This window comes from Clavelina lepadiformis, chromosome 2 (assembly GCF_947623445.1).
Source record: "Clavelina lepadiformis chromosome 2, kaClaLepa1.1, whole genome shotgun sequence".
Taxonomy (NCBI): domain Eukaryota; kingdom Metazoa; phylum Chordata; class Ascidiacea; order Aplousobranchia; family Clavelinidae; genus Clavelina; species Clavelina lepadiformis.
Genome location: NC_135241.1, coordinates 24384280 through 24404098, shown reverse-complemented (window position 1 = coordinate 24404098; position 19819 = coordinate 24384280). Strand labels below are relative to the sequence as shown.

General features: G+C 35.8%; 3 protein-coding genes across 3 annotated transcripts; 2 read left to right on the top strand and 1 right to left on the bottom strand.

Moving 5' to 3' along the window:
- The first annotated feature begins 580 nt into the window (after positions 1-580).
- On the top strand, positions 581-4387 carry LOC143447379 (uncharacterized). Its single transcript, XM_076947452.1, has 5 exons — positions 581-833; positions 1012-1844; positions 1934-2050; positions 2555-3283; positions 3400-4387. Exons 1-5 carry the CDS (start codon positions 649-651, stop codon positions 4254-4256), a joined length of 2721 nt encoding a protein of 906 aa, XP_076803567.1. The 5' UTR covers positions 581-648; the 3' UTR covers positions 4257-4387.
- Positions 4388-7311: 2924 nt separating this feature from the next.
- On the bottom strand, positions 7312-13801 carry LOC143446591 (ribonuclease Oy-like). The gene is made up of 8 exons (XM_076946297.1): positions 13571-13801; positions 13130-13203; positions 12895-12967; positions 8713-8780; positions 8462-8575; positions 8341-8386; positions 8158-8229; positions 7312-7965 (listed from the first exon to the last, which is right to left on the bottom strand). The coding sequence occupies exons 1-8, from the start codon at positions 13715-13717 to the stop codon at positions 7774-7776; spliced, it is 786 nt and encodes a 261-aa protein (XP_076802412.1). The 5' UTR covers positions 13718-13801; the 3' UTR covers positions 7312-7773.
- A 2893-nt stretch (positions 13802-16694) lies between these two features.
- On the top strand, positions 16695-19315 carry LOC143446865 (collagen alpha-1(XX) chain-like). Its single transcript, XM_076946711.1, has 9 exons — positions 16695-16918; positions 17051-17288; positions 17374-17491; positions 17587-17755; positions 18370-18442; positions 18520-18662; positions 18738-18843; positions 18913-19033; positions 19187-19315. Exons 1-9 carry the CDS (start codon positions 16704-16706, stop codon positions 19273-19275), a joined length of 1272 nt encoding a protein of 423 aa, XP_076802826.1. The 5' UTR covers positions 16695-16703; the 3' UTR covers positions 19276-19315.
- Positions 19316-19819: the final 504 nt, after the last annotated feature.

Genomic DNA, 19819 nt, shown 5'->3' with positions numbered 1-19819 from the left:
ATACATTTGCAACATTGATACGGAAATGTTTCATCCGCCATACAATACAATAAGCAAACGCAAATGAAATTACTGATGAAAATTTTATAAAGCTGGATTGCAACTCATGTCGTGCTTAAATTCCCAACATTTTTTTCTTGCTCCTTTCATTTCACTATGACGGTAATAAAAACCGACTATTGAGAATAAATCTATTTACTTTTCCGAAAATGTCAAAAAATAAATTTTTATGACTCTCGTGATAGCAAACATAGTTAAATGCTCCAAACGGCTTAATCATTTACGACCTCGCCGTGGAAACCTTTGATCGCTTCGCTATCAAAGTGAAAATGTTTTACGAAAAAATGCAGTCAAATAACTATAGCAACGAACCTGAATATATTTTGATAGAAATAGTTCAAAATTGAATGAAATGAGAATATATATGAATTTTTATAAGGCTTAGATAATGTTAGATTGTTTGATGACGTCATGCTTGATCTCATGATGATAAGGATTGTTATATTAGTATACTAGAATATAATCTATTTGTCGCTTAAAAAATCTAATTTTAATAATGCATGATGCGATAGTGGAATAATGTAAAATGTAATAATAAAGTTTCTGCACTTCTGTGTGTACTTGCACTTCTTCTCTTCTGTGATAAATATGGCAAGCGCAGATGTAAAGCAATTCAGCGCCAAGGAAATATTCTGCAATGTTAAAGACAGTGTTCTCGGTCGCGGAGGGTTTGGAACTGTATTGCTTGGCCATCACCGAGTGCTGGGTAAAGTGGCAGTCAAATGCAAACTTCTACAAGGAACACAAAAAGAAGCTGAAAACTCAAAGAAAGAGTCAGTAGATTCGTGGATGGTTTAAATTAAATTGCATCTAATATACCTGAAATGAAAACGTCCTGAAATGAACCAATTCCAATTATTATATAAAAGTAACACGTTTTAATTTGTCCTGGATTTGGCAATTTTTTCAGTTAAGTTAAACGGTAAATATATATTACTTCATGTTGTATAGATTGCTAAAAGAAATAAAGATGATGATTTTGGCAAGACACAAGTTCGTGGTTGATGTGCACGGTGTAATAGATCAAGATAATTTCATTGGTCTTGTCATGGAACACATGCCAGCAGGATCATTGTCCGACTTCATTTTAAACAAACAAGTTAAAAACATCCCAATCCCGCTTCTCGTGCGTATGAACTATGAAACCTCAGATGGCATCACTTATCTCCACAAACTATTCAAAGATCAACGCATCGCTCATGGAGACCTGAAACCATCAAACATATTACTTGATTCTGATTTTCATTGCAAAATAGCTGACTTCGGTGGAGCTGCATTGTCCCACCACACTCTCACATTTGGTGGAACTCCGGATAAAACAGACGAAGGCAAGCAATTAACACCTATCTTTACTGCTCCAGAAAGAATGGATCTTAATTGCAAGCGATTAACCACTTCCATGGATGTTTATAGCTTCGGTGTTGTCCTGTACATGTCAGTGGCACGGAAATATCCTGCATTTCCTCAAATGTTGATAAAAGTGATGCAAAATGAAAACCCGTTTAAAGCTGATTTGAATCAAGTTAAAAATAAGCACAAAGGCAACAACGAAGCTACAGAGACTTTATCTCTTCTCGAGATCATCATGATGAAGTGTGTGGATCAGGATCCATCAAAGCGGCCGTCGATGATCGAGATACGGGATCAACTTCAACAGCAACTGAATGGAATCAAACACACAACCATGGCAGGACATGTTGTTAAAGTCTCAGCCCACGTTGGAATGAAAAATAATGAGCTGGACAAGCATGCCTGCAAACCAATCAAACAAGTTATATTACGAAGTATGTGTTATTACTATCATTTAATGACTGCATCTGGGATCTGTTATTCACATTTGTACAATTCTCTACTTTCTTTTGACTAATTTTAGATGAACCGGAACATTTTGCTGATTCAGGAATAAACGAAGAACAAACGGTCTCTGGGAAGAGTCTTTCAAATCTCACCATAAAAGCAAGACCAAAGGAAAAACCAAAACCAGACCCTGGTTAGTGGTTCATTATTAATTAACTAAATAATAATTGAATGTGGTTTGAAGAAGAAAATCTATACAGATTCCCTATGAAATATCGGTTGCCTATTTCATATGAAACCTAATGCATATGTAAATGACAAATAGTTTTGCTTGTTAAAAATATATTTTGGAGTCTTATTGGAAATTTTGTATTTAAAGGAACATTTTTGCAAATGCCAAACATTTCATTGACAGACCGTTTGGTTGCAAACAAACTGTTTATTGTGGATCCCTTTTTACAAAAGTGTTTTTTAGAAATTATGTTAACATTTTTATTTTGGCCCGTTTTACCCAACCCAGGCTTGTCTCAGAATGACCGGTTTTAACTGTGTTTAGCATTAAATGCTAGCACACACCAGGTAGTTTATATTTGGTGTAGGGCCGTAATGAAACGTCAGTTTTTTACATCAGATTTATGTTTCTTTATTAATACTTTTTTCGAATGTTGCAATATGTTAATGCTTTACTCTTTTGCAGGCTATGACCTCATCCAAGCACGAAAACGCGCAATAAATAACTTGTTGACGCAAAATCGCGTTGATGACGCAATAGCAGAATGTCACAAACTGCTCTCGCTTGTCAAGGTAACTTCACTATCTCACGACCAAGCAATAACTTTGGGATCAGACATCATCAAATTGGTAGAAGCTCTTCTGCAAAAGCAGTTCTCCAATGTGTTGATTAATCTGCTGGAAAGTGTAAGTTTCTTGCACAAGTGGATCGAACAACCTGATGTTAAGATAGAGTTGGTCAAACAATATGTTCGGAAAGCAGTTGACTGTGGCTTGCACCCCACGCCCGACTTTGAAAGAAAACAAAGATTTTCTCAACTGCTTATCACATACATGGATGATGTGTTGGAAATAATTACTTCCACCGCAAGTGCTAACAAGAAGCTGGTTGTTAAAACAGAAGCTGATCGATTTATGTGTTCGGGTATTTGCCAGAGAAACCTCAAAAACTCCGATGAAGCCATCGATGTAAACATGCGAGCTATCAGACTGCTAGAGTCGGTTTTAGGGGAAGATTGTGTTAAGTTATCGGTGTATGCTGCGTGTTGTAATAACGTAGCTACTAACTACGGCGATAAAGGACAAAATAAAGAGGCTCTACGTTTCTACTTAAAATCTCACTACGCATATCGAGTGACCGTGGATAATGAAGATGAGGAGAAATGGAGAAAAAACCAGTTTATTACTTTGTCTAGTAAGAATTTAAACGTTTGTTGTAGTTTATCAAATAATTAAATTTAAAAACGTCGCATATTGTACGTTGCCTTCTTGTTGGTGTTAGAATGTTTTCTAAAGTATCTTTTGTTTTAGATATATGTTTGCAATACGAAGACAATCCGACGTTTGACAAAGACAAAGCAGAAGAGATATTTGGTTATCTACAAGAACAATATCTTACAGGTTTTCCGCATTTCATGAAAACATTGATGACTTTGCGCCTTGCTATAATTCTGAAGCGAAAAGTTGATCAAAGAAGGTTATGTGATATGGTCGTACGTATGGCTAACTCCATATCACCACCAAGTGATCAGTATTTTGAATTATGTAATCAAGCAGAACGCATAGTTAAAAATTTATTTCGGGAGAAACTAGATAAATCTGCTTCCTCTTTATTGCGTTGTGCTGTGCAATTTTGGAAATGCATCCCCAAAGAATACCAAAAACTTGACATGTCTCTTCACCTATCTAACATAATTTCTGAAACTGTTAACGATACTTCTTTCTCTTCTCCGTTGCAACGAACTACGATATCGTCTGATTTTATTTCACTTTGTAACGAACTTTTCAAAAATCTAGAAAATGTTTCTTACTTTGACCAATTTCGAAAACCAACTAGCTACCAGGGGTTTGTTTTAAAAGCTCAAAGTCACTGCTACGTAACAATCAATAATTACAAAGAATGTTTGAGGACAGCAAGAGAGTCAATTCGCCTTTTTTCACTTGACACTGAATGCAAAACACCAAATCGAGAAAACATGAAAGGGGAGTTGCATTTCCTGGTCGGTGTTTCTAAGAACAACCTTGGAGACTTCAATGGTGGAAAGACTTCTCTTCTTGAAGCCGTGAAGGTCTTTGAAAGTGTTCCAGATGAACACAGAAACCAACACAACATTGAAAAATGCTGGGAACACATCAAATTCCTGGAAAAGAAGCAGCAAACGCAATAAACCATTGTTTATTAGATCATGCTCAAAATGTTAATATAGTTTCTTTATTCAAGTTTTCTTTTAATATTTTTATGTAAGTTTTATATGTTATTTATTTATAGATAGCTATGTGTATGTATATGCCTCTAGATACCTACGTATATATATATAGGCCTAATGGTGGAAAGACATCTATGTATGTAGAGACTATATATATATATATATAGATACATATGTGTCACATTTGTTACTTGAAGATAAGACTTTGCAGTTGTACTTGTGTTGAAGCATGAGAAATGATTAACTCGTTTTCACGTGGATGTAAAAAATGATTGAGTATAAAACGTGACCGATAGTTTGCCATATCTGTTTGCTTATTAACAGTTACATATTGCTGTACCTATCTGGATTGTCATGCATATGAAAATTTTTAATCTTTATGAATATGAGGTAATGCAATGAGATACGTTGCATTATATAGTAAATGAAATACAGCATTACCATCATCATCATCATGTGCACCAAAGCTAAGATGAAGGCACTGGAATCTACTTTTCCAACATTTCTGTACATAATGCTTCGTAGCCCATCTTTAACAGGGCAATAGATCATTGTCAATTTCGGTATGCTGACATATGCCATTTCGTTTTCTAATGCTCTATCTAGTTTAAAGAAGTTTCTTATTCGTATAAACTCCACTCTGGACACATATATTTACTTTTAGCTTTGTTATTCTCGATGACGTAAATCGCAAAACATTCCGTTGTTACAAAAAGTAAGCAAAAGTAAACATTGGGCCCGAAATGTGAAAGTCATTCTATAGAAACTGATCCAAAACCAGACAATTAAAAGTTATATCATTATTGGTTGTATAAATGTCAATTAAAACACATTTATTTTTTGTTGTGATATTAACTATGTGTTGATTCCTTTGGTTATATTTCGAGAATAAATTCTTCTTGGTCTTTCTAGATTTCTTAAAAACCTGAGCAATTACGATGTAACGAAAAGGATTAAAAAGTTTAACGATTTTTGCAGAACGATAATGATTTTAAAACATGTTGGCTTAAGCTTACGAAGGGTTAGCAAATTCAGCAACCATTATGAGTTCAAAACCACTAAGCGATATCGGCTGTTTTTGTTTGTTTAGTAAAAGACATTATTTTCGGGCTCTTTTTTATCACATGTTTGCAGATGCACCATGATTAGATTAATGCTACTGTGCAATGTAAATTAATTCGATGGCAAGTATCATTGAAGACGAGCCAATGGCAAGGCTTATTTCTCAAGGTTATATCGCGATCCAGGGCCAACCTACATTTCACACTCTCTCGATACACCTGTGGCATTTTATAGATGTCAATCCACAAACAAAATTTACTGTACTGCTCGTTTAAAACAACAAAACAAAACAACGTGTCTTGTAGAAGTCGTCGGGCAAGTTGTTGGATGACCCAAGTTGTTATTAAACGAGATTAAGCGGTACTGATATGACTTGTATCAACTTTCAAGCAGTCGGAGAATTTTTTACTAAATGTTCTTTGCTCCTCAAGAAAGCTCCAGTAACCACTTAAAATTAGAACGCCAGAAAAACTTCGATTTCAAATGTTCGGTGTAAACTGAACAAAAATAAATAGGAAGAGCATCCTTACTTCAGCACAAAGTAAATTAAAGTAAAATGTTCCAAAAAATAAATAAACTTCTCTATCATAAATTCGGGATGGCTACTTTGTGTGGATTTGACCGCCACAATTGCATGATTTTTGGTTTGAGCATTGATTATTATAGAAGCCCATATTTCTACATTTATCACTGTAAAGATAAAAGCAAATGATAAATGTTCTAAATACCTTTAAGTTTAGATAACGCAGGTTATGTTGTTTTGTGTGAAAAATCCAATGCCAATTCGAGCTTTCAAAGAAATGCAGAAGGTAGTTCACAAACATTTGAGAACGTTGAAAGCGCTTATGAAGTGATGACCAGTAGCCTACATTACACTCTGATACTGAGGAGAAGAAACAGAAGATGATTGGAAGAAATTAATTGTTTGTAAAATGTAAAATATAATAATGTAACTATAACTAATATAACTTTTAAAATTAATTAATATCATAAAAACTCTACATAAATATTAATCTTAAAAATATTTTGCCACATATATTTCTTATTTACATATTTGGTGTTACTGTGAGGTTGTGAAGAGCAGTGAGCTGATCTGGCAGAAGACCATTCTTAATCTAGATCTAATCACAAAAAAATTGCATGTATCCTGGTGCAAAGAATAATTTTGCTCGATTTTGAAATTTTAGGCGCACATTATCTTTCTTTCTTGAAAAGTTGAAATTCGCTAACGTCAGTTTCTTTGTTTCCAACATTACCCAAAATGTTCGTATGTTTTCTATTTGCTATAAAGTACTGAGTACAGTAGGCTATATTTTAACCAGCGGCCAGAGTTATGAACACTACATATGAAGGTGAACATATTTTGACAGATCTTGGTATTCTGGAAATAAGAAGATTTAAGGGAGACCTGCGTCCCTTGAGCAAGTTTTCATTCAAAATTTATCGGTTTTAGTTACCCTGCAAGAAAAAATAATTCCACTTCATAAAACCTACGCCGATGTGTATCATTTTGTTCATAATGAAAGTTGTATCGACTAATTTAAAAAAAATTATTCTGGATTAACGGAACTAAATGCATGCGAATTGACAAGAACTCTTTGAAACTAATAAGGCAGTAATTATCAATCATTTTTTATGACTGTGCGGGTGCTTTATCACCGGTCAGTCATTTTTAAGTAAACAGAAGGCTTGTCATCAAAAAGCGCATGAAATTATCTATTGAATATTCCAATGCATTTTGTCTTCAATGCTTGAAATGTGATGAAAAGAGGAAGCGATGTTGAATAATTTGTTCCCCTGGGAGGTCAAGTTACCGAAGTTACCGTTGTGCAATTTATATGCTTTAAATTTTGATAAGAAATGAAAAATCATCAGTAAGATACATATTCACGACTAACCCTGTTAAAAAGAGTAACCTCGAACTAATTATGTTCATGATTGCAATGCCGTGGTGACTGATTAATTTTATTTTATTAGAATCGATATCGACAAGTGCTGATAGTAATTGAACAACACGAACAACGAAGACAACACGAAACGAACACATGTGACTTGATAAGAACGTTGACGACGATATGAATGAAACAAATAAAGTGTATGACATTCCAACAACCGATTGTTGAGTTTGCTGACCAATGGTCAGTTGTGTACCATAATGAAAGTGAACGAAGATTTTAAAGCAAATCTAAGCACATAACCAAACACATCTTTCATCATTAAAGACAAGGCGGACACAGTGAGACCCAAGACACTGAGATGTCAGCAGACAAATAATGGAACACACTTTTACTGTTCTTCTTAAAACAAGGAGAAACACAAACAGTAACCAACTGAACGTTGGGAGAAATAAATCTTGATTATGTTAAATCTTTTATTATTTGTTGCATAGTTTAACTTAAAGCAACGTTTATTGCTTTCAATTCACGTAACGAAAAGGGAGGTATTGTGTTGGAAGATTTTCTGAGCAGGATTCAAATACCGGGTTGTAGGGGATGTCATCCCATGAAGGCAGAATTCCAATTGCTTTGTATCTTGTCTTGCAATCGATTGTGTTGAATTTCTTGTCTAAACAGACCTCAACCTGGATAATAGCTTGCTCACTTTTATCCTGAAACGAACAATTTTTAACTTGTATCTCAAAGCATAACCCACTACTACATCAACAGTTCATTAAATTTGAAAGTTTAAAAACATTGATGTTAACCGATCGCAAACACTCCAACCTCAAGTTGGTTTTGGAGTTAAAAAATTTTGGGATTCCTCGCCTATTTCAAATTTAACAAGCTGTACGATAACTTACTTTGGCAAATATGCATTGCATATTTATTTTAGACTTGGTGAAACTCTCAATTGCTTCTCTCATATCTGCAAGCTTTCAAACAAAGTATCTGGTCAGAGTTATTACTGGTAGATATTTCCACAAGACATTAACTTTTAGTTTTCACAGCCTTCCCATGAGTTAAAAAATTGCATCTCTACCCACCTTATACCTTGTCTCGGACGGTGTGATGTTTCGAACTTCAAGAATGCTACAAAGACACAATCATAAAATGTTTTAAACCTGAATTGTATTTCGAATCCAAGTTTAATGAAGTTGCACTTACTGTTTATAATCAAATCTTTTGTTGAGATCAAGACCCATTTTGAAATATTTATGCTCACAATCGAGGTCTAATAAATTCAATGCACAAGTCCCGTGTTTGGTCCATTCGTGCTTCCTGGGATGAGAAATAAAAACAATGTACGGTATTTGTGACAATGATAATTTAATAGCAATAAACATGAACCTGTGATGTGTAAAAATTAGTCAGAAACACCACATTTACATGCAATCCATTATCAGACTTGCACTAACCAAAAACTTGTTTTCGCAGTTCCTATTATTAAGTTGGGCCATTTGTTGTCCATGATATTTTCCAAGTTCTGCAACAAAATGTGAGTTAGATATCTGGTCAGTAGTGCTTTGACAGTAACGCCAAATTACTAAAACAAAATAGGAGCTTGACATAGTATGGTTGGTTGTAGTGGATTATGGAAGTGCAATAATCCACAACTCATAGGCAGCTAGCATGCTCCTAGTTAAGCACGAACAGTCATGCACTGGCCACGCATTCAATGCATGATCAGCAGTGGCTATTTTCTCACAACAACTTTTTCTTGCAATCTACACACACTTGCAGTATTGCAGTAATATTGATAACAAAGATATCATCCCAACATTAAGCTTGTTCGTGCACTTTCTATTCCGTGACCCGACACCTTATCGAAAGACACTTTATCGAACGACACTTAATCGAACGACACTTTATCGAAAGACACTTAATCGAACGACACCTGATCGAAACGACACCTGATCGAAACGACAGTTGATCGAAAGACACTTTATCGAACCGAAAGTTGATCAAACGACACTTTATCGAACCGACAGTTGATCGAACGACACTTTATCGAACCGACAGTTCAAGCAAGATTTTTGCGTGTTTCTCAAACATTGAAACAATGGGTCATTGTGATGTTCAGCTATCTGTCCATGTTTGTTTGATAAAGTTAGATTTTGTAATTTTTGAGATATTGTGATATTTATATAATTTTGCTCTCTCTCCGCATTGAAACGTATTACTCATTTACGCACCAATAACTTGACTAACTATTCTTTTTCGTTCTCTTTTCACAGCGGGGGCGCGGCGTAACAAGAAGAATTTATAGAAATGTGTCACTTTTAGAAATACCTAATTTACACTAAATTCACTTTCTTTAGTTTTACAATTATGATGTATACAGGAAGCCAGATGATGTTTCTACTAACCTGTAATAATCTCATCGTCTACGACGCATAGGTTTCTAGTAATTAACGATTGCAAATGTGTGTGCGGGGTTGGCCACACCTAGTTTTTTTAGTAAACTCGCGAGCCTGGTTAGGATAGGGTTAAAAGATCCACAATTTATTGAAACAACTGACGATATGCACTGTTAAAAGAACGACAATTTATTAAAAGAACTGACAACATGCTCTGTTAAAAGCACGACAACTGACGAAGTGCACATTTCAATCGCATTCATTTAATCACAAGTTGTGTGCAATTGCTCGAAGACAACTTTTTATGTCCATATTTGTTGAGTCATAATTTTCAACTATGCTCCTCAGACGTTGGTTGACAGCGTCGTAGCGCTTCTTTCGTGGTGGGCCATCGATTCCAGCACTCAATTGTTCAATTAACAATTCGTTGGAACCTTGTTCCTGCTTAATTTTTTTGACGAGTCTGCGAAGCGTCGGATGGGATATTGAGACACGCTTGCTGAACGCATTGTGCCATCCTTCAATGCTATTATTCGTTCGTGGAAGGTCATCTTGAACCCGGTGGAAGACATTCCAACATCGGATAGGAAATAGAGGTTGACGACGATTCCTGCGACACAATCGTCCAATCCAAGTATTTTCAAAATAGTCAATGTATTCAGACAAGTGCTGCTCATCGTCGTCACTGAACGTGGCCAGGAAGTCCTCGAACCGTTGTACAACGTCTTCAGGCGGAACGAATGCCAGTGCCTGGAAGCATTTTATGCGAAGGGCGTGCTCTGCATCTTCATTGAACCACCGCTGCAGAGAGAGAGCCTGAATTTTCCGGAAGCTACATTGGCCAAAATGGAAAAGGCAGCCGAGAATTTCTGCCCGAGGGAAGCTGGAAGAAAGAGCATTATATGCTGCCATTTCAAAGTCTATTGTTACGGTTTCTGGGGCTATTCCTGGTCGCTGTTGTTCCAATAAACCAAAGATGCGATTGTACACAGCTTCAGATTTGTTCTCGGTAACGGTGTATACGAGTGGCACCGTGCGATTTTCATCGACCAGCGCGTGTATCGTGTACAGCTGGTATCCAAGTGGGGCAACATCGAATGTACCGTCACAAAACCAATTAGCGCATTTGTTCAGTATATCCAGATTCTTTTGAGACGCAAACATATAGAATTCGTTCTCATCGTCTTCCTCGATAACGAAGGCTTCTCCCCTCGGTGTCACGCGGAGTTCATCCATCAAGCCGATTCCTTCTGGACATACGCGCTTTCGCTGTATCATCCGCTTTAATGATGTTGCTTTAGGGAGAGCACCAGCGGTGGCTAAGGATATATCCTGCGTTTCCCTCTGAATAATGTTTGAGGTACGTTCATCTGAATTGATTGCTCGATCTCGCATGCTGGCTTGTGCTCTTGCAACTATAACACGTGCAGGGTTTGGTGGATGACTGTGTTCAGATGGTGCTCTCTTGAGGCTGTCGTCCTCGGCTGTGGATAGACGGCTTTTGCATTTGAGGTAGTCCTCACATCTCCAGTAAGTTACGCCATTTGTTGTTTTGTCACGAACGTACAAGAAACCGTCCAAGGCCAACTTTCGTTTGCCTTTATCACTTAAAATGAATTCCATTTCGATATGTATACAATCGTTATTAACGTGGAAAAAATTACAAGAATTCTTAAGATGTCTAAAATCAAATAGTGTGGAAATGTAAGTATACACAATATGATCAAATAATGTAATTATAATAGTCATATAACTCATAAATAGGGCAACCAGTTTTTTGACCCAAAAATTTTTAACTTTGACCTTAAAATTTGCAAAGTTTGACCTTTATTTTGCAACTTGCCTCATTGACAACTTGATGCCTCATTAATTACCTGATGCCTCATTAATACTATAATTCACACTCACTTCAGTATATTACACCACATTGCTGCAATCTCAATCGTACCAATCACAAAAAGAGCAAAATATTTGTGTTCACACTTCAACAACACAGCATTAAAGTGACACTTGATGCTGCTTGCTTTGTGAAAGTTTTTCAACATCTGGTGGCAAGTCATATGAAGCAAGAGCCAGAACATTTTCTAAATAGGCGTCGGAAATGCGTGATCTTAGCTTGCTTTTCGTGAATTTCATTGTTGAAAACATTTGTTCACATGTGTACGTGCTACCAAGCATCGAAGCCATTTATTTTGCGCTGTCGGTCAAGCTGGGATAAAGACCACTTTCAAGAAGCTACTTTGTGTAAAAGTCAGACAGCGACATGCCCCTTGCTATTAAATTTTGCCTTCAATTCCTTACTCTTTGTATCTATAATGACTAGTCTAGTCTACTGTACAGACAATCTCGTACTTAGTAATTCTCGTGCGTATTCTTGTGATATCTTATTAATATGTGGGCGGGCCGGCCGCCATGCGAAATCGAACACTTTATGATACAAATATAAAATATAGATATAAAATATAAATCGTCAACTTTATGATATATACATCACAATTCATTAATGCACACCATTACAAAGACCGCACATCACAATGGCTCATTGTTCCAATGTTTGAGAAACACGCTAAAATCTTGCTTGAACTGTCGGTTCGATAAAGTGTCGTTCGATCAACTTTTGTTTTGATTAACTGTCGGTTCGATAAAATGTCGTTCGATCAGCTGTCGTTTCGATAAAGTGTCTTTCGATCAACTGTCGGCTCGATTAATTGTCGTTCGATAAAGTGTCTTTCGATCAGCTGTCGTTTCGATCAGGTGTCGTTCGATAAAGTGTCTTTCGATAAAGTGTCTTTCGATAAGGTGTCGTAGTACCTTCTATTCACTAACTCCCGTATATTAAATTATACCGTATATAAAATTCAAAAAAGCAAAGCACAGCGTGTCTGTACCTAGCGTTTGTCGATTTTTGCAATTAGGTTTACCACAACAGGAAATATTAATCAACCATTGCCTATTGCTTCATTTGCATCCGAGACATTGTCTTTGTTTACAATGATACACAAAGCACAACGCAACAGGATGTGAAAGGTGTGCATGACTGGTCTCATGGAAAAAATTGCGTTTGGTTAGTTTCAGTATAAACCTCAACTTCCTGTTGTTTTGAAAAAAGTACATTTTGAGATATTTTGAAAAAAGTATGGGCCATATCCCAATAATTATGGCATTTTATACAAGCCAGACAACCTAAGTATAATGATTAAATGTTTACTTTTTTACACATTTAAATGGTTATGGTCTCACCGTTATTTCTGATTCTTGAAATGGGTATGAATTGTCACAATAGAACGGACCATCCCCGTCAAACCTGCTAGGCCTGAGAATACATAAAGTTAATGGTCAAAACTGACAACATTGCAAAATCACAACATACAGCAGAGTTTATGCAATTGGCACAAAATCACAATTTGGACTTCAAAAATCTAAAAAAAATCCAGCAGCACAGTTACAAAGAATAAAACTTTCAAACAATTCTTACCATATGCCATGGATGGTCCATGTCTGGATATTTCTTGTCATTGTGCAAATATGATGGTGGCTGGACGTTGTATCCTTTAAACAAAAAGACACATAAGTGGGATCATTAACAAAATTACCAACTTCCAAGGTTAAGAAAAGTTAAAATGAAATAAAATTGAAAAAATCAAGGTGGAAATTTAATCTCACGTTACGTGCACCATATTGACTCGATTGTAAGTCACGGCTTATGAAGTTTTTTGTACCATCATTTGTGCAGTTTCCATTTTTATCAAATCGAAATCATATTTGTTTGTAAAACTGTCGAGGATGAAGAGTACATTGCAGAGACTTAATGTATCTTATCTTTCTGCGCGGCTTATTTTAGCAGCAAAAAATGCGGCTTACAATTGAATCAGTAAGACAATCAAAAATACATAAAGCACATCGAACTGATACTAACATTAATGTCAACGCAAGCAGCTTCTGGCCATTGTTGAGTGTAGACTATGAAATCCCAGGCATTGCTGCTCCGTTGCCACAGAGCAAAAAATCCTATTACTCCACAAATAAATAAAACTTGAAGTATATTTTGTGTGTATGTTTTCATTTTACACAAAGCCAACTTATTCTGTTAGGTTGAACAATCATTAAATCTGTTAATAAACTTTCTGTAAATCAACAGCAATGCTTTGATATCATTATACAATGGTTAAGGTATGTTCTACAATTCCAAGTTTGAATGAAAACAGATTGAGTTACACTCGTCTCAGAAGCTTGTAAAGGTGGCAGTTTACAAACATTTGAATGGTAGCCTACTCATCCAAGTGAGATAAATACGGTAACGCTATGTGTGACTGAGCCTCAAAACAAACATTCTGTTTCAAACTCATGTGAACTGCCTTTCACCTCGATGCACTGTTCGCAATATAACAACGCACTAAACAGTTCTCTCCAAAAAACAGTAAAATGACAAATTTTCTGAGTATGATTTATTTTTCAACGACAGGTGGGGGGATACTGGGGAGCCCTGGTAAATCAACCGTACATGTTTTGTGCATTAAAAATCACATAATCTCACACTGATTATGAAAGGAAAATCCTGAATTTAATCAAACAAAATTTAATTACCTACCAATATAAATGCTAATGATTGACAATAAATTATCGACAAATAAGATGTGACTAGAAAATATGGCAATTTTTAACGAGGAATCGTGTGTGCACCGAAATCTCAGTTCTCGGTCTATTTATAATAAATTTGTGGTCAAACAACCAGTTTTTGTTTGTTCATTTATTACAAATTGGCGTGAAGATGAAAAAATTTGACGTGAACATTAATAGATCTTGTGAAATGCTTTATGCAGAATATGATTATCCCAACGCTTTATCACTGACCCTTGCATGCAAACGTTTTCCTTGAAAACTGCCTGTATGAGCAAGTTTGGTCTATACTGTGTACATTTAGGCTGATTGTTTAGCCTATGCTGAGTACATTAAAAACTCATAGTCCAGAAAGACTTTGTGAGACTCGTAACTGGGCTTGCCTATATATACGACTCCCCAACAGCCACGGTCGAGCCCAGGTCCGGCGAGCTTGTCTTTTGTGCAATTTCCTTTGGAATTGAATTTGTTTGTTATATTTCTTTGTTACTCATCACCAGGACCACTGAACACAAGCAAGCGTCATTCATAGACTAACTCCCTGAAGACCGTTAAGGATCTGTGGTATTAGGTCTAATTAGGCTAAAAAGATAGCGCAAATGGAAATCGAACCCAGCTCGCATATTTACAAGCCGACCACGCTGACCATTGCGGAACCGATATCCTCATCGTTCAGCTGTTTCAACGTTCTTCAACAACAGCATTTTTGCAAACTGTTCGTTCGAATCTCATATTTCTTGTTCAACTGTTTTCAACTGCGCGGCCAAAGCATTACCATTGTGATTTTAGCGCACAATCCTGTCCAGCAAACATTTCGAAGATCTGTTAAAGTGATATAAGATAAACATTTTTACTTCTAAAATTCGCAGCAGTCGATTATATATACGAACAAAAACTTTATATCTTGTTACTGCCAAATATAAGATTTGTAATGGTCAAAAAGCGTTTGTCAACAATGTCAATGATGAGCCTCAACACTGATGGACAACAATGATGACCAACATCGTGGTGATCGCGTAAACCTGTGGTATAATAATAATCTTTATCCTCGGACTGTGGAAAGTCTTTGCACAACTTAAGCTCAGTGGGTGATTTTTCATTGTTCGAGCCACGGTTACCGAGCTAGTCTTTGTGCAAGTTCTGATTGTGACACATTTTTTATTTTGTTATTTTATTTTTTATCATTAGTACGGATTATAAAAGTTATAATTTAGAACTGTTAATCAAGTCCACTGAACAGGAGCAAGTGTTGTTAATACCTTACCCAAAAGCATTACAACAGTAGCACCACCCGGTATCGAACACACTCCGCATTACTGTGAGTCCGGCGCTCGAATTAATTGGTTACCGAGCTGACAAGATGATCCTCAACATTGCTACATTCTACACTTCCCGATCGTTTTAATCATATAACCCCAGCAAGACTTTCACAATTTTGTCACTGCTAAATGTATAATTCGTAAACGGTCGCAAAATGTGCATACTGGCCACGTTGCTATTTCACGTCTACGCTAAGCTGTAGCCTAACTCCTCCAACTGAGATATACAAGTTACTTAAAAAAAGAATAAGTTATGATCTATAAATGCAGAGAAGTTCAGAGTATTGTGAACATTATCGTTTAAGTTTTGTTTTACTAATCACTTTTGTGTTTTTGGGGTTAGTTTACAGTCAACTACCCACCAAGGTGGTCTTCAAACAGTAACCTATAGCCTATAGGTTTCCTAAAAGTTTAGGCCCAAGGTATTAATTTAATTACCATCGGGTCCAGGCTTTTGCAAAAGAAGAAGCTTTCAGAGAATCGTAAACATTTTAATTCATAATGAGGTTACATATCAGCTGTGGAAAACAAGCAAAGAGACGTTTTACGCGGGTAAATTTGCACCACATTTGGCGCAAAGCCTGCTGCAAGCTCAGTTTGAGTTTTTAATTTATAATTAGCAGAGAATGAAATGAATAGCTTTTAGCTTTTGTGCATATTAAGAGATGCATACAATTTATTCAGGATGCAAGTGAAAATGACACCAAAGAAACGTCAGTTGCGTTTTAGCTAATTCTGCAGCAACTAGCTTATTGGTAAACATCCTGTGTGAAGATTGTGACGTGGAAGCAAATTAATTATTACATATTAATGTGAGTTATTTGAGAAAGGGGTATAAGCAGAGTTGGAAGAAAAATCTTTAAAGGTTTTGGTATAGGCCCAACAGCAGAAATAACAATTTAAAAATACGTCATCAAATAGACTACTATATTCGATAATATATTATCTTTTGCTGTGAACAAAAAAAGTGTTGTTTATTATTATCGAAATACTGCAGACTCTTATATTTATAGAATATTCTTACGTAAGAGGTTACCGTAATTATGATAAATCAAACTACTTTTCCGAAATCATTAAGAATTTCTATTTATTTTGTCCCAGACTATAGTCAAAATGTTCCACTGGATATGCCGTCGAACAGAAAGTATTTCGGGCTTTGTGTTATTTGTTTGTTGTTCTCTGATTTACGAAAAAACGTGCAATGCCTTCAGTATTGAAAAGTCGGCCAACTTCAGCCTAATAACCAACAATAGTGAAATTACCTCAAGCTCGAATAATTATTTCGGATATAGCTTTTATGTGAAACCTTTGCTGGCCGGACAAGCTACGTAAGTAAATTTGTTAAAATAGGTTCCGCAAAATTATCAAGGTTAGCTGCTTAAGAGAGAATATATGCCGTGTAAGATTGCAAATTCTTTTAGCTTATGTGAAGTATAAACCATGTAACTGTTTGCTTTCAGACTTTTAATAGGATCGCCCAAATCCATAAAGACAAACACCACAGCATTAAACCAAGAAATAAGCGCTCGTGGTGACGTAAAAAAGTGCGTTTTAGACCTCACAAAGGAACCAGACGTCACGTGTTCATCTTCGAGCCCCAACAGAGAAAGAGAAATCTCCGACGATTCAAGTATTCTTGTTGAAAGGGACGCACTGGGACTGACTCTTACTGGGAGCGCTGTGAACACAACAGCAGTGGTAGGTTATTTGGTATATCCACCCAGTGCAGCTTTATGATGTTGAAAACCTTAGTTAGAAGTTATTGTGCGTCAACTTTTTTCAGATTTGTGCGCCACTACGCGGCTTGGATTGTACGCTCAAGCACAACAGTCCTGGAGCCTGTTACATTTCAAGTGATTTTGGTCAAACCTGGTCGACAGATCTCTATGGACCTGAGTCAGGTATATAGATTATGAATTTATTTTAATTAACTTATAGAAGAAGAATTAGTTAGTTAGTTTGAAGAATAATTTTTGATCAATGGAAGCTTTTGCAGATTGCGGAGCGACGCTTGATCTTATGTTTCTCTTGGACGGATCGGCCAGTGTAGGAAATACAAATTTCAACAGAATAAAAAGTTGGGTGAACTCGGTTGCCCTACACTTCGACATGAAAAACTTTGCCAATATCGGCGTTGTCCAATATTCTCATTACGACGCTCAGTAGTAAGTGAAGCGGTTTGAATAAAAGGACGGCTTTTGAGTTTACAATTTTCATTCATATCACTATTTGAAAAAGTACCTATTTAATTTAAAATAAAATCATAAAAATTCAGATAAATCAAATAAACAGATATCCGTTTATTTTAATTGATTTAAATTCATGTCGATTGAAAAAAATCAATAAACGTTTTAAAGATATAAGTTAATTCCAATAAAGCTTAGTTTATAAAGATCATATAAACCAAATTTTAAAAAACTAGGGCGTTTTTGTTGAATTTATTTAACTTTTTTACTTATATTTTAATTCTTTTAACGTTTGTTACAAATTAATCCGAGTTTACTTCAATTAATGTCAAATTTCATTTTAGAAATCTGTTTCGACCTTTTTATAATTTTATTTTATAGATTTAAATGTTTCCAATTAAATTCATAGAAATTAATTTTTATTATTTTATTTAAAATCACTGCTTTTACAAGCTATAGCTATGGCATTTTTTTGAATAAACCACTTGAAATGAGAATAAGTACCTGAATAAGTAAACAGGTAACCGACAACCAACTTCACGCCGGTCAAGGAATAAACGTTATATAGCTTCTAAACATGTTTACATTTTTAGTTCACTTCAAAATCAACCTTACATCGTCACTGAAATTAGCTTGGGCCAATACGACAATTACGAAGACTTTAGGGTATATTTTGAACAATGCTTGTAACAATCTAATTCAGACATGAGGCAAAATAACTTTATAACAAATTTTGTCAACAGATTGCGATGAATAATGTTCAATACCAAGGCTTCACGACCTTCACCGCCCAAGCGATCAGTAAAACTACTTTGGATTTTGAGGCGTCTCCTCGATTTAACGAAGTTATGAACACTAAGGTCCTGGTGTTATTAACTGACGGAAGGTGTGTTAGTATTTAATAAGTAAACTTAATATTCGAACTATCCACATTTGTGAGGTGTTAAATGGCTTTATCAAGGTCGTCCCAAGCAGAATTGCTGCAGGGAGTTTCCACAGATGCGCGATCGAAGGGAATAATTATTTATGCAATCGGGGTCGACAATTACGCTGTATCCGAGCTACAGGTGGTTCAATATCATTGCATGTAAAAGAATTATCATAAAGCGTGTTACAAAAAGGAAGTCACTTTTCAGACGATTACCGGTACAACAGCCAACGTGGCGAACAATGATCTAATCTACGGTCTGAACGGATTTACGGATTTAAGTAGCATCGTGGACCCGTTACAACAGTCGATTGTTAGCAACATAGATGGTTTGTGACAAGCATCTTCATACAGTGATAAATTATTTATATCTATTGTGGCATAGGCTACATTTGCAAGTGCTTTGAAATATCTTTTGTAGTAAACCTAAGCTATTCTATTTAACCTTATAATTCGAATCACGTAGACCTACATTTTATCAGGTGGTGTAACCACCAACAACACGAACCCACTTTCTCAAGCGGAGAGTGGCATGAGCGTCACTTATCTGGATGTAAGTTTTATTCTATAAGATCATAATCTTCTTATTTTCTATGCGGTGTGTGAGTGCGTGTGTGTGGTTGTTGTGCATTACGAGAGAAGGTAATGCGATTATGTCACGCGCATTAGTAAGTAAAATCTCACAAAAAACGCTACATAAGTAGTTTAAATGGAGAATATTGCTATTCTGAATACGTTTTTCAACAATATATTCAGGTAAGGTAAATTAGTTTGCTTTGAAGCACGGGAAAGCATTAGGCCTACGTTTATATAGAAATGTAAAGACTTACCGGAGCAAATCTTCGTTAAAATATTTCATAGGCTATATGTAATAAACCAATCTGAGATACCTAAAAAGTCAAGTTTCAAACATAAGAATTATCCTAGTTATAAGACACTCAAGGAAAGGTTAAGCGATGTTTTGACTAAAAAAAGGTATCACCGGCACCATGTGTCCTTGTCGCCGTTTGTATTTTGTAACACATAAGAAATTAAAGAGGTGAGAAAAAAGTAATTTAAATTAATTGTAAATAATACTTTAGCAATAGAATTTTTTTTTATTTGTGTTTACAAAG